General features: G+C 43.4%; 2 protein-coding genes across 5 annotated transcripts in view; both read right to left on the bottom strand.

The window, feature by feature from the left end:
* Nucleotides 1-2643: 2643 nt before the first annotated feature.
* Nucleotides 2644-4821, bottom strand: LOC139548620 (interleukin-12 subunit alpha-like). The gene is made up of 6 exons (XM_071358405.1): nt 4668-4821; nt 4290-4444; nt 4035-4130; nt 3844-3885; nt 3491-3640; nt 2644-3242 (listed from the first exon to the last, which is right to left on the bottom strand). Exons 1-6 carry the CDS (start codon nt 4687-4689, stop codon nt 3102-3104), a joined length of 606 nt encoding a protein of 201 aa, XP_071214506.1. The 5' UTR covers nt 4690-4821; the 3' UTR covers nt 2644-3101.
* A 1677-nt stretch (nt 4822-6498) lies between these two features.
* Nucleotides 6499-14708, bottom strand: part of LOC139547913 (schwannomin-interacting protein 1) — a 385387-nt gene continuing 377177 nt past the window's right edge. For all 4 annotated transcript variants that reach the window (XM_071357097.1, XM_071357098.1, XM_071357100.1 and 1 more), the window contains 5 exons: nt 14066-14183; nt 13224-13421; nt 8468-8591; nt 7633-7726; nt 6499-7309 (listed from right to left, as the gene is read on the bottom strand). In XM_071357097.1, the coding sequence (XP_071213198.1) occupies nt 7258-7309; nt 7633-7726; nt 8468-8591; nt 13224-13421; nt 14066-14183 (586 nt within the window). In that variant the 3' untranslated portion in view covers nt 6499-7257. The remainder of the gene's footprint in view (nt 7310-7632; nt 7727-8467; nt 8592-13223; nt 13422-14065; nt 14184-14708) is intronic.

Here is a 14708-nt window from a genome sequence, read left to right as displayed (position 1 = left end):
GGGGACGGGGGCTGGGATTAAAAAATATATATATATATATAAATACAGGACAAAACACACATCACAACAAGGGAGACAACACAGCACTACATAAAGAGAGACCTAAGACAACAACATAGCAAGCGAGCAACACATGACAACACAGCATGGTAGAAACACAACATAACAACATGGTAGCAACACAACATGGTAGTAGCACACAACATGGTACAAACATTATTGGGCACAGACAACAGCACAAAGGGCAAGAAGGTAGAGACAATAATACATCACTCAAAGCAGCCACAACTGTCAGTAAGACTGTCCATGATTGAGTCTTTGAATGACGAGATTGAGATAAAACTGTCCAGTTTGAGTGTTTTTTGCAGCTCATTCCAGTCGCTAGCTGCAGCGAACTGAAAAGACGAGGGACCCAGTGATGTGTGTGCTTCGGGGACCTTTAACAGAATGTGACTGGCAGAACCGGTGTTGTACGTGGAGGATGACGGCTGCAGTAGATATCTCAAATGGGGGGAGTGAGGCCTAAGAGGGTTTTATAAATAAGCATCAACCAGTGGGTCTTGCGACGGGTATACAGAGATGACCAGTTTACAGGAGTATAGAGTGCAGTGATGTGTCCTATAAGGAACATTGGTGGCAAATCTGATGGTTTGCCACCAACGGTAAAGAACATTTAGCCGCTCGAGATCACCCTTACCTGCTGATCTATAAATTGTCTCCGTAATCTAGCATGGGTAGGATGGTCATCTGAATCAGGGTTAGTTTGCCAGCTGGGGTGAAAGAGGAGCGATTACGATAGAGGAAACCAAGTCTAGATTTAACTTTAGCCTGCATCTTTGATATTTGCTGAGAGAAGGACAGTGTACTGTCTAGCCATACTGCCAAGTACTTGTATGAGGTGACTATCTCAAGCTCTGAACCCTCAGAGGTAGTAATCACACCTGTGGGGAGAGGGACATTCTTCTTACCAAACCACATGACCTTTGTTTTGGAGGTGTTCAGAATAAGGTTAAGGCTAAAGAAAGCTTGTTGGACACTAAGAAAGCTTTGTTGTAGAACATTTAGCATAAAATCCGGGGAGAGGCCAGCTGAGTATAAGACTGTATCATCTGCATATAAATGGATGAGAGAGCTTCCTACTGCTTGAGCTATGTTGTTGATGCAAATTGAGAAGAGCATGGGGCCTAGGATCGAGCCTTGGGATACTCCCTTGGTGACAGGCAGTGGCTGAGACAGCAGATTTTCTGACTTTATACACTGCACTCTTTGAGAGAGGTAGTTAGCAAACCAGGCCAAAGACCCCTCAGAGACACCAATACTCCTTAGCCGGCCAACAAGAATGGAATGGTCTAGAGTATCTAAAGCTTTGGCCAAGTCAATAAAAATAGAAGCACAACATTGCTTAGAATCAAGGGCAATGGTAAACTCATGGGTACACTCCATATGGCTGGTATTGTGATGCGTTCATGTCCATGGCAATTTAGAATGTTCAATCAACTGCTGCTGGATTGCCATGGTAATATAGAATGCTCATTCAAATGATACTAAGTCATGTGGCTTACAATCAAGTTGTCATCTGAACCTAGGTTTATAAAAGCACCCTGACCAGCATTACTGCAATATCCACAACTACAGATATCACAAATATCCCGATACTGCATGGAATACGGAAAACTAAGGTAAATACTGAACAGGATGCAGTGCCAAAACGACAATCGAAGGACCTCGGGTCATGAGCTACGGCCATTGGTGTCTGAACCCTCCCAGGTCCCGGCAGACTGGACCCGCGAGACCTCGAGACGTGTGGGAGGGCGAGGATGGGCAGTCATTACTATACCTGTCCGTTGCTCATGACCTCCCGGCAGATGACTGAAATCAAAGGCCGGCTGGGAGGATTGCGCCTCGAATGACTCTAAGCATGCAGTGTCGCATTTGACTAATGCAGGCACGGTGATAACAAGGACTCTTGCCACCCACAGGGAGACACTGTAGACTGGGCAGAAATGTTCTCATCACCTGAGCCGGATGTGGACGACAAGAGCGACCTGATAGCCAAATTCACATACACCAAGAAATGTACCTTACGGAAGCCGCTGAGGTTGCCCAAGAGATAGCCGAAGGAGAGGAAGAAGCTCTGCGTAAAGAAAACATTGGGCCGAAGAACCTGATGAGAAGCCTGAGGATCTCCGTGGAAGACATGGACATGAACTCTGTTGATGAAGAGATAAGTGGAGGTTTCAACCACTGCGACCCAGAGCTGCCTGGGGAGAAGTCTGCTCGGCAGGCTCCAGAAGGTGGTCTACCAGCAAAGGATTTTCGCCCAGGGTGGCATGGTTTCCTTGTGCGTAATGGCTGCCAGTGTGCTCACATGCCAAATTGGACAAGGGGTTCCATGCGGAGACCTGCTTGAAGATGCAGAAAATGGCTTTTTCAAATCTTATGCGACTATTAATCACACTGCCCTCCCTCCCGTCTGAATGATATTATATTTCAGCATGTTCCATAAAGATAAGGTATTTTTTACAACAAACAAAAGCGTATTTAGCCTATTCATGGATAGAATGTTTAAGCATACAGAGCAACACAGACAACAAAGCTAACATTAACAGCCAGTCAATATAATAAATACATAATCAGTCTCAGTAAGCTTGTAATAAATACTTTATTATAAATATTCAAATAAATAACATTAATAACACATTGTTAAATAAATAAATACATATATTTCATAAATCAAATAAATAAATACATTCCAGTCCTTAAATATAGGAATAAATAAATAAATAAATAAATAAATAGATTGACCAACATGATCTTCATTTACTAGTTTTGCTCTAAACCTACTGTCATTCAGCTCTAACTGAGCCAAAAGGGTTTAGATAGCTCATGTCCTACTCATCTAGGCATTCACAGTGTAGTGCAGTAAGTATTCAACAGTTATGCTGGCAAAGTAGTTGTTGATGATGATGTCTGATGATGAAGATGACGATCAGTGTTGCTGATGATTAACTTGTTGATGGTGATGATGATGATGATGAAGATTATCAGCACTTGTTATAGTTGATGATGATGAGGAATTGGATGGTTTTGAAGATGAGGGTTTACTTCCTGTGGTCCCCAGCAGAGATGTAACCCATGGCTCTGCTGATGGTGATGACCCGGAGGTGGAAGCCCTTCAGTAACTTACACAGATGGACCCTCTGGTCCACAGAGTTACCACTAGTCAGCTTAGGGTCTGCAACCTGCAGGGCAAAAGGAAACAAAGCTTAACTTTATAAAAATGCAAACTTTAAGTCCATAGTTGTGTGCGTGCCAATAACATTTGTGCTGTCTCAAACACAGAGGAACACATTTTTTTTGTGTACAGTTTTGTAATTGTCTATATGAGTTTGTTGTCATTAGAAAACTGAATCAAAAGAAAAAGGAAAATTCAGGGAAGGAAGGAATGTTTTATGACCCCAAAAAAAGAAATAGAAAAATCTAATCTTACATGTGAGGAAGGATCCCCGTGTGTGGATGGACAATTATTGAGTAGGTTCTTGGTGTCCTGGACAGTAGAGCTGAGGTCGGCCTGTTTGTAAGCCTGTAGTGAGGCAGCATAATGTCCTAGGTCTGCTCGGATGTTCCTCAGACACTCACTCTGTCAGAAGAAAATATAAAGATGGACAGAGATCAGACAATCAGACATATAGGAAGCAGTTGAAATGGGTGAGCTAAGAATGGGTGAATTATGTGAAATGCAGTCATTATAAAATCTACAGACTGTCTAAAGATCTAACTATTTATTTTTAAAACTGTGGATTTATATACAATGATGCAATATTTTATGAACACAATAGTTACCTCACTGAATGTGGTGTTCCGTTGACCAGAGCATCTTGTGTTCTGAGGAAATACAGCAAAATGATGCATCAATAGACTGATTTATATCACTATTCTGTAAATCCCAATTATTACTTTCAATTAATACTTAAAAGTCCGAGAAAGTATAATAAAAATAATAATAATGAATTTAGCAAATGACTGTGACTTACCCTGTCCGTGTTGGGTTCGCAGGCTAGGACTGTCTGGGTCTTACTGTTTACCTCCACACGCTGCTCCGAGCAGTTTAAACCCCCAAACAGGTTTTCCTATCAAGGGAAAATTATTAAATTAGTAAGTGGATACATTAATCACAAACTGTGTGAACAAACTGTAAGCATATCAACGATACAGGCTGACTGACTGAATGAACAATACATTAGATATGAATTAAAAGTTCAAATTCATTCGTTATAATTGTCACTCACGTTGTCCAGGAGCTTTCTAACATTCTTGACGAGCTCTCTGGAGAGGTCAACACACTGCCCGCATTTCTCAGTGTCCAAACTCCGCGGCGTGCGCACTGGGGTTCCCATGGAGACTTGCCAGAACAAAGCGAGCAGCAGCACACAGCTGGTCAAGTCTGTGTGGAGGGAGGACACAATCAGTCAGTCAGCACCAACCAATGCATCACCCCAATAATGCTCTAAACAGACCAATAATAAAAACACCCCTGAAAATGTAATTTTTTAACTCCATAAATGAAAACGGAAGACTATATCAAGTTTGAGGCATATCATTTCAGAGGGTTAGTTGATAAAAAACCCACATCAATAAAATTATGTACAAATAAAATGAATACTCACATAAATAAAAGTTTGGCAGCATGATTCTGAGATCTTTGACTCAAGTGTGGCGTAAACTGATAGGTGTTGTCATCTTTGCTTCATCTGACCATTATATAGCCATGCAGCGCTCCTTGAGGGAATTCCCTGGACAGATTTAAACACTGAATACAGCAAAACAACAAGAGCCACCGAAATGAAAGCGACGCGTCAGTCGTGTGTAATTTCCTGAGTGGTCTCTGTTTGCATCGCGGCCAATGAGTGACTCCTTCAAGTGAAACTGGAATTAACAGCCAGGGCCTCGTTTCGATTTGCATGAGTAGGCTCAAGAGGAAACCAATGCCTTACAGTGAATGAATAATACAATACCTATATATTTGTTTTACATTATAGTTAAAGTAACGCAGTTAAACTCTATAACTGAGTCACATTCTCTTGTGGGCAGCATATCACTGCGTAGCCCAACTCTATCCAGAAACTTTGCAGCACCCACCGATTGCAAAAAAACTACGCGAGACATGCATTCCGATGTCAATGTTTTACTTTTGCTGCTTATTTTCAATAGCCTATGTAATTGTCAAAACTAGACAGATTAATAATGTTAGAAAGCATTTTCTAAATGATTGTGCTATAGGCCTAGAGATATTGTGGGTGGGTAGTAGCCTTTAGTCTACTTTGACATGAGCCTCTTCTCTAGAAGGCTGATTGTCTTAAACTACATTCATTGTTTGTTTTTTGTTTTTTTGCAAAGCTTTACATGCTTTCAATAATGCATTATAAACATACATTTCGTAATAACGAAAAACAATGTAAATAGGAAATAGGTGTAATTTCCCAACTTTTGATTGAGTTCTTCACCACAGGGGTCAGAATAAAGTGGTTGTTTCACCAATTCGGTGCCTTTTGAGAAGTAACTTGTTTAAAAGAACTACGTTAGATTTCACAAAATGTGTATATTCTGTCATAAAGAGCACGTGTTCAAATTAATAAAAAACATGTCCCCCCAAAAATTTATTTTTAGAATAAAGCAAATGCCTATTAATTAAGTGTCAGATAAAGTAACATGGTTGACCATAATAGGGTTGATTAGATGATTTAATCTTAAATCAATCATAAATCCCCCTGTGACAGTGGCATTTGGGAGGGGGGGTCGATTGCCACGGTTGACCAGTACGAAAATGTATGCACGAGTCTGCTAAACCATGACTAAAATGTAATGGGATTGCCCATGACCCCTGCACACCTCCACAATTTTAACCCTGGCATTTGAATTCGTTTACCATTGGCCTGTTTAGTTAAGAAAGTACACCTCTTCCCGTAAAGGCTGACTCTCAAGGCCTGTAGAGAAAGAGAGGCCATGGTGAGTCAATCTGCAGGGGAGAGTTTCACAGAAGTGGATGATGCTTGTGGTTGTGACCATTGATATGAGATCAGACCTTTCAAAACCACAATCACAGTAAAGCACAGAGCTATCTTAGGCCTAAGGTTTAAAATCATCTACTCTTTAAAATAAGGTGGTTTTGTCTGACTGTTCATCGAAAAATATTATAATAGAAAAACTGATGCATTCTTCATACTCTTGTTGCCTCTAAATAAAATATTCAGCGGAGTGATCAGCTTTTCTCTTCCCAGGTGGCAGTGATGTCGGTATGGTTATTCATTTATGAATTATGTCCAAAATCCTACAATGCACTTGTCAGTATTAGTATTACATAATTATGAAATAGTTATAAATGCACTGTTAATGTACTGTGTTTCGCCATATGGACATACAGTATGCACTTATAATATTTACAACAACATGTCCATCTCTGTCCACTTTTCTAAACAGACTGCACACCAAACCACAATATATGAAACAAAGTTAATTTTTTATTTTACATATCTGTACATAAACATTTCTTCCCTCAAATAAAAATTCTCAATACAATAGGATGTAAATGATATTAACACATTTATTCATTTAAATTGACTCGTGTCAGAAAATCAACATTCACAAAATGTTGAAGACCGATCAGAGTGAATGTATTACCAAAAGTTACAACTCCACTACAAGGCAGGCATGTTTCCTTTACACTCTTTTAGCACCTTCAAATAAACATTTCTCAGTTGAAAACTACCAATTGTGCAGAATAAAAAGAGGTTGACTTTGAAATACTTAAAAATTACCGTTCAACTTAAAATAGTCTGAAGTTAGTCTTCATAGTTTTATACAATGTTTCTTTTTTTCTCTTTTAACTGACTTTCTACTAATTTCTCACTATTATTTTTTTTTTTCTCCACCATTTTGTATTGACAGTTATAATTTAGTGGTGGATGTAAAAAGTTAAAAATAAACAATAGCGAAGCAAGGCCGATCACTGCACAGGAAGCCGGGACAGTATCCATGACAACACACAATCAGTTTCCTCTTCTCCCAGGAAGCAGGACATTCTCTGTCTTTAGCGCTGGGACAACCACAGAAGCAAATGAAAGGGTGGCCTTCCTCTGGCTGCTGCCACCATGGGAGAGGGGCAGACAGAGGGGGAGAGCAGCGAGAGACGTGGGGCAGGGCACAGGGACCAAGATGGGGCAGGGGTGGAGTAAAGGGATGGGGTAGGGTCGAGGTGTCTCATTTGGATGGGGTCTTCTCAGCCATGTGTTTCTGCTGGCTCTCAGCATGCCTGAGTAAAAACAATATGATGATTAGATAAACTACTTTATTAGCTGCAGCAAATATATCACACTGTGGTTAACGTCTGTCCCAAAGACAGAGTTCCCCTAATCATTCCCTGGCCTGTTTGAGGTCCTTGTTCTTGCAGCTGTGTGTGTGCGTGTGTTTGTGTGTGCTTCTGTATGAAAATCATGCAAATGTATAACCTTTGCTAAACATCAGTCCCAAAGACAGAGTTTCCCCAATCATTCCTGGCCTGTTTGCGGTCATAGCCCCGGAGGCTGTGTGTGTGTGTGTCTCCGTGTGTGTGTGTGTGTTAGATAGCATCACCACCTGGTCAGGTCCTCTATGTCCACCAGCATGGCATCCTGCTCCATGTGCAGTTCATCCCTGATCAGCAGCAGCTGCACCAGCTCCTCATTCAGACCTGGAGAAGACAAACATCAGAACAACGTCAGAAAAACATTAGAGCAACAACACACCATTAGAACACTAACATACACCAGGCGCTGGATTCAATCCATATCGCAGAAGTATCGTGGAAGATCTGTGTTAAAAGGTCCTTTCCGATTGAGCCGACATTTGCAGCGGTTACAGTGAACGCAGTCTCCGCGAACGTGGGAATATTGCTTTTATATATAATTTCAATCGAGCTATAACACGGATCTTCCACGATACGGATTGAATCCAGCCCCAAGTCATACGATACACAGATTTCGATTGGAGCATTTCTTTTTAAACCATGCCACTAAAATACAAGATTCTATAGCAACATTTTTGTGGGGGATTTTTGGGCCTTCTTTGTAAAATGAGGTATTGTACGTGTTTCACCAGTATCATCACACGTGCATCCAACTTACATTGTCTGAAATGACTGTCAATACGAAAGATACCGTCCCTAACTAACAATGTGTGTATGTGCGTGAGTGTGCTTGTGGTCTTGTTCTTCTATCCTCGTGGGGACCTGAAATCCCCAAAAGTCCTCACAAGGATTGTAAAACAAGGAAAATTCTCACTCTTGGGGAAATGTCCCACGTCCCCACAAGGACAAAGGCTAATGGTTAGGGTTAGGTTTAGAGGTTAGACAAAAATAGGATTTTAAATGGAAATACATTTTAGGTCCCCACAAGAATAGAAAAACGTGTGTGTGTGTGTGTTTGGTACTCACTCTCTATCTGGGAGTGCAGATCGTTGACAATAACCTGTAGTTGTCCCAGGGTCATGTCTCTCAGGTCTGTAGGCTTCAGGCTCCTCTTCATCAGACACTCACTGATGTGGGGCATGTGGGGCAGCTAGAGAGAAACGCACACATCACCAGTTAGAAATACACACACATTTACAGAAACATACAGCACATCGGAAATGTACATGTACAAAATATGTACACTCACTGATATGGATTCTTGGGCACTACAGAACCCAACGACACTGCAGTATATTATTGGGTGTGAGTGTGTGTAGGCCTATGTGTGTTTGTGTGTGCAAGATGGTGCAGATGCTTGAGGAAAGGCGCCATTTCAGTTTAATCTGCATCTCATAAATATACCCAGCTGCTGAAAGCAGTCCCATGCTACAGGAGCTGCCCAGCTGGAGCACTAGACTGTAATACGATGCAAAGCCCAATCTCTCCAGCAGGGGTCAGCCTAGTGACTTGACTGTCACAGCAATATACAGTAGAGCAATGGTCCCTGAACTGACCCTAGTCATAGAGAGCTACAGGAAACAACTCTGTCTCCTTCCTCCTGGCCATAGATGTGGGAAGTAGGGGTGCTGAAGGTGTTGTAGCACCCCCTGAAAAATCTGAATATACACTACCAGTCAAAAGTTTTAGAGCACCTACTCATTCAAGGGTTTTTCTTTATTTTACTGTTTTCTACATTGTATAATAATAGTGAAGACATCAAAACGATTAAATAATACATATGGAATCATGTAGTAACCAAAAAAGTGTTAAACAAATCAAAATATATTTGATATTTGATATTCTTCAAATAGCCACCCTTTGCCTTGATGACAGCTTTGCACACTCCTGGCATTCTCTCAACCAGCTTCATGAGGTAGTCACCTGGAATGCATTTCAATTAACAGGTGTGCCTTCTTAAAAGTTAATTTGTGGAATTTCTTTCCTTCTTAATGCATTTGAGCCAATCAGTTGTGTTGTGACAAGGTAGGGGAGTATACAGAAGAAAGCCCTATTTGGTAAAAGACCATAAGACCATATTATCGCAAGAACAATTCAAATAAGCAAAGAGAAACAACAGTCCATCATTACTTTAAGACAGGAAGGTCAGCCAATACGGAAAATTTAAAAACTTTGAAGGTTTCTTCAAGGGCAGTCGCAAAAACCCTCAAGTGCTATGATGAAACTGGCTCTCATGAGGACCGCCACAGGAAAGGAAGACCCAGAGTTACCTCTGCTGCAGAGGATAAGTTCATTAGAGTACCAGCATCAGAAATTGCAGCCCAAATTAATGCTTCATAGAGTTCAAGTAACAGACACATCTCAACATCAACTGTTCATAGGAGACTGTGTGAATCAGACCTTCATGGTGAAATTGCTGCAAAGTGGTTAGAGCGTTGGACTAGTAACCGAAAGTAACCGAAAGTTTGCAAGATCGAAACCCCGAGCTGACAAGGTAAAAATCTGTCATTCTGCCACTGAACAAGGCAGTTCCTAGGCTGTCATTGAAAATAAGAATTTGTTCTTAACTGACTTGCCTAGTTAAATAAAGGTAAAAAAAACACTACTAAAGGACACAAAGAAGAAGAAGAGACTTGCTTGGTTCAAAAAACACGAGCAATGGACATTAGACCGGTGGAAATTTGTCCTTTGGTCTGGAGTCAAATTTGAGATTTTAGATTCCAACTGCCGTGTCTTTGTGAGACGCAGAGTAGGTGAAAGGATGATATCTGCATGTGTTTTGCCCACCGTAAAGCATGTGGAGGAGGAGGTGTGACGGTGTGGGGGTGCTTTGCTGATGACACTGTCTGTAATTTATTTAGAATTCAAGGCACACTTAACCAGCATGGCTACCACAGCATTCTGCAGCGATACGCCATCCCATCTGGTTTGCACTATCATTTGTTTTTCAACAGGACAAAAATCGTAGCACCCCCACCCCCAAACTACTTCCCGCGGCTATGCTCCTGGCAGTAAGCAACACACTATACGCTCTCTCTTTGTCTTCCCTGAATTCTTTGACAGTTTGTTCTTGTCAAATCAACACACCGCCTTTCACTGCTGTCGTTTGTGTTTCCCTCAAGAGTTTCAGTTTCTCTTCCTCTCATCCACCTCTTTATCTCTCCCCTTCTCTCTCATTCTGTATGTCACTCACCACACCTTGTTGGGTTCAATAGGGGCAGGTTTGACATTAACCCTAGAGAGTAACCAAGGTGAATCATAAAGCATCATGTTCTTTCTTAGGCTCGCTGGGTATGAGAATTTCCCTCGATCCCTTATTCAATCTATTTCTATCATCTGTGTGCATCTCCTTTCTCTCTCTACTTAGCTTAGGAGAGAGAGAGAACGTGTCTAATGGTGAGAAAACATGTGCTCCTTCCATTGCCCCTTTGCTGTATGACTCGTGATTGTGCGTGATCGCTTAGCTGGTTCTTCTTGTCAGAGTTTCTCACTCCTCTTTCACTTTCACATTGGCACCCATGCAACTGCGCTACGTCCCATGTTTCCCCTCTGCCATGTGCCACTGTTTCAGTTCGGAGAGGGAGCACAGAAGTCAGTGACATGCAGAGAGAGGCGGAGGTGTGAGAAGAGAGAGAGAGAGTGAGAGATGCGGGGGGAGAGCCGGCCACCGCGAGTGGTAGTGTTTTGGTCACGATATGTGTTTGGGCTCATTGTGTTTGTCTGAGGCGGAGTTTCCTCCCTCAGTTATATTACTGGCTTGTGAGGTTAGTGGCAATACGAATAAGGACACCACCAACAACAATACTCAAGTATTTCATCATATCAGTATTCTCTTAGCATGCCATGAATGGGGAAAAACTAAAATAATGTAATTCTCTTGGTGGGAGTGTTGTGTAAATTCTTGTGTAAATTCTTTGGAAGGCCACATGGCTTTAGTGAATTAAAGCGTGGTATCTGGTGTAAAAAACAACCTCTCCTCACACACATTCCCCTCATTTCTCCTGTCATTAGTGACTTACGCAAGATCCCCTGGCACTCAACCCCACGGCCACTGGCTTAACAAATTGGCCAGGTGCCAGCCTGCACTCTGACTATGTATTTTTTGGTAGGGCTGAAATCAACTGGTAAAGGTTCACATTCTTGTATATTTCTATAACAAATGTATTGAGAACTTGTACCCAGGAATGAGCAGATAGGTGTGAGTCTGCCCACAGCATGGCGCTGCCCCTGCGTTCAGTACAGCAGAGTGTTAGCTTAGCGACAGGGCCTCATTTGCCCGTGTTCAGTACAGCAGAGTGTTAGCTTAGCGTCAGGGCCTCATCTGCCCGTGTTCAGTACAGCAGAGTGTTAGCTTAGCGACAGGGCCTCATCTGCCCCTGTGTTCAGTACAGCAGAGTGTTAGCTCAGCGACAGGGCCTCATCTGCCCGTGTTCAGTACAGCAGTGTGTTAGCTTAGCGACAGGGCCTCATCTGCCCCTGTGTTCAGTACAGCAGAGTGTTAGCTTAGCGACAGGGCCTCATCTGCCCGTGTTCAGTACAGCAGAGTGTTAGCTTAGCGACAGGGCCTTATCTGCCCCTGTGTTCAGTACAGCAGTGCGTTAGCTTAGTGACCGGGCCTAATCTGCCCCTGTGTTCAGTACAGCAGTGCGTTAGCTTAGTGACACGGCCTCATCTGCCCGTGTTCAGTACAGCAGCGTGTTAGCTTAGCGACAGGGCCTCATCTGCCCCTGTGTTCAGTACAGCAGAGTGTTAGCTTAGCGACAGGGCCTCATCTGCCCGTGTTCAGTACAGCAGTGTGTTAGCTTAGAGACAGGGCCTCATCTGCCCCTGTGTTCAGTACAGCAGAGTGTTAGCTTAGCGACAGGGCCTCATCTGCCCGTGTTCAGTACAGCAGTGTGTTAGCTTAGAGACAGGGCCTCATCTGCCCCTGTGTTCAGTACAGCAGAGTGTTAGCTTAGCGACAGGGCCTCATCTGCCCGTGTTCAGTACAGCAGTGCGTTAGCTTAGTGACCGGGCCTAATCTGCCCCTGTGTTCATTACACCAGTGTGTTAGCTTAGCGACAGGGCCTCATCTGCCCCTGTGTTCAGTACAGCAGTGCGTTAGCTTAGTGACAGGGCCTCATCTGCCCGTGTTCAGTACAGCAGAGTGTTAGCTTAGCGACAGGGCCTTATCTGCCCCTGTGTTCAGTACAGCAGTGCGTTAGCTTAGTGACCGGGCCTAATCTGCCCCTGTGTTCATTACACCAGTGTGTTAGCTTAGCGACAGGGCCTCATCTGCCCCTGTGTTCAGTACAGCAGTGCGTTAGCTTAGTGACAGGGCCTAATCTGCCCCTGTGTTCATTACACCAGTGTGTTAGCTTAGTGACAGGGCCTCAGATATGACACTCATCTCTTCTGACTGCTGGGCACGACTACATCCCCAAACACGTCACCCAGTCCATTCTGGGATATTAATAATAGATCGCCCCAACCCAAGCACCCCCTCTTTACTGAATAAGTAACGTCTTCTGCCCAGGTGGAGATATTGGTGTGTGTGTGTGTATCTGTGTGTGTGTATGTGGGACTTTGTGTGTGTGTGTGCTTGGTGATGCGGATGAGAATGTTAAAATAATCATGGCTATGGTCGCCAAGTGGCAGAGAAGGCAGAGAAAGTCTACTATGTGACATCATCACAATGTTAAAGAAGACCAGTGTGGATGGTTTGCTCTGAAAAGACCAGGGGTTAGAAACACTGACTAGAGGCTGAGGTTACAGGCCCGTTGCCTAAAGCGACGGTACTGACCAGGTCTGCCACAGGGGACTTCTTGCGGTTCTGTTTTTCCACCTCCACCTGCATCTTGGCCATGGGTTTGGCCATCGCCAGGGCTAGCTTAGCCTCGGCCTGCAACTTCTTCTGTCTGCTCAGGAAGTCCATGTCCTCCAGAGACTCACTGTCTTCCTCCGTAGTGTCCCGGTCAGAGTAGGACGAACTCTGCTTCGACTGGGGGACGTGGAGAGAGTGGAGACAGAAGAATGGGAAATAAGGAAAAGTTAGTGGTTTATTCCTGTTGGGTCTTCGTTCTTCTTGTGTTGTCATTGATAGGTCATTCACTGAACACAGAGGTCAGTCAGACAGGGAAACAGCTCAGAGCTATACCAGATGGTTATAAATACTGGGATTATCTCCCCCTCTCTATTAGCTGTGTCTGTCAGACAGCCCGTGGCCACTCATCCATGTCCTTCAGAGAGCGTGTTCATATTCAACCCTCATTTGCTGCTGGTGTATTGGTTAACGGGCCAGAAAACGTGAGCATGGCCATTCACTCTCCCCCACACGCTAACCCAGGGCTATCGCTCTGATTCATACCGAATCTGTCCCTGTCGTTGTCTCTCGCTCGCATTCTGTCACAGTCTTACTGAGTGTGCTATCTAGAGTACATGAGTCACACAGTAGATCCCTCTAAGAATTTATATTTCTCTCTCAATCTACCTTTCCCTCTCTCTCTCTTGCTCTGTCATTCTTCCACACAAGTCCTACTGAGAGCTATCTTTCTGACTCATATAGCAAACTCTGTGTGTGAATCCCGAATAGTGAGAGAAACATATTCACACAGAAATATGAACGTGTGTGTGGTCAGTGTGTACCATGGGGGACAGCGGTGTGTCCAGACTGGTCTCTGTCTTGCTGTCGTCTGCATCGCTATCCTTGTCGCTGCCGCTGTCGTTGACAAAACAGATCTGCAGGTTCATCCCACTCTGCAGCCTGGAGAGAGGAGAGAGAAAGAAAGAAGAAAGAGGAGAAAGAGAGGGGGAGAACGAGAGAGGGGGAGAAAGAGGGGGGAGAGGATGCGTCATTACTCTGGGCTAAGGAAAGTTCTATGGGCTAAGGAAAGTTCGCTCACCAATAATTGCTTGTCGGGTTTTATTGACCCAGATAACATGCACCTAGGCACCGCTGGTGAGAAAGAAACTCAATAAACGTCCCATCTAGTTTTCCACTCAGGCCAAACCCTCCTCTAACTCTCCACCGAGGTCTCAGTGTGTCTGTGATAGGACTGTAATAGCAACTAGCCTTCCATAGCATTATTAAATATGTCTACCCCTCTGTTCCTCCCTCTCCTGCTCTAACTTGGGATCGATCCATCCAGGGTGAATGTTCGATCCAAACAGCTAGACTCCGGCTCTCTAGACCTCAGAAGACCTGAGTCCTGTAAGATCTGGATCAAACCATTTTTGATTAATAATCGGCTTATTTAAAGCAGTAATTACAAACACATGTAGAGAAAAC

Source organism: Salvelinus alpinus, chromosome 21, assembly GCF_045679555.1.
Source record: "Salvelinus alpinus chromosome 21, SLU_Salpinus.1, whole genome shotgun sequence".
In the NCBI taxonomy this organism is placed as follows: Eukaryota; Metazoa; Chordata; class Actinopteri; order Salmoniformes; family Salmonidae; genus Salvelinus; species Salvelinus alpinus.
Note: the sequence above shows the minus strand (reverse complement) of the source record. Positions and strands in the feature narration are given on the sequence as shown.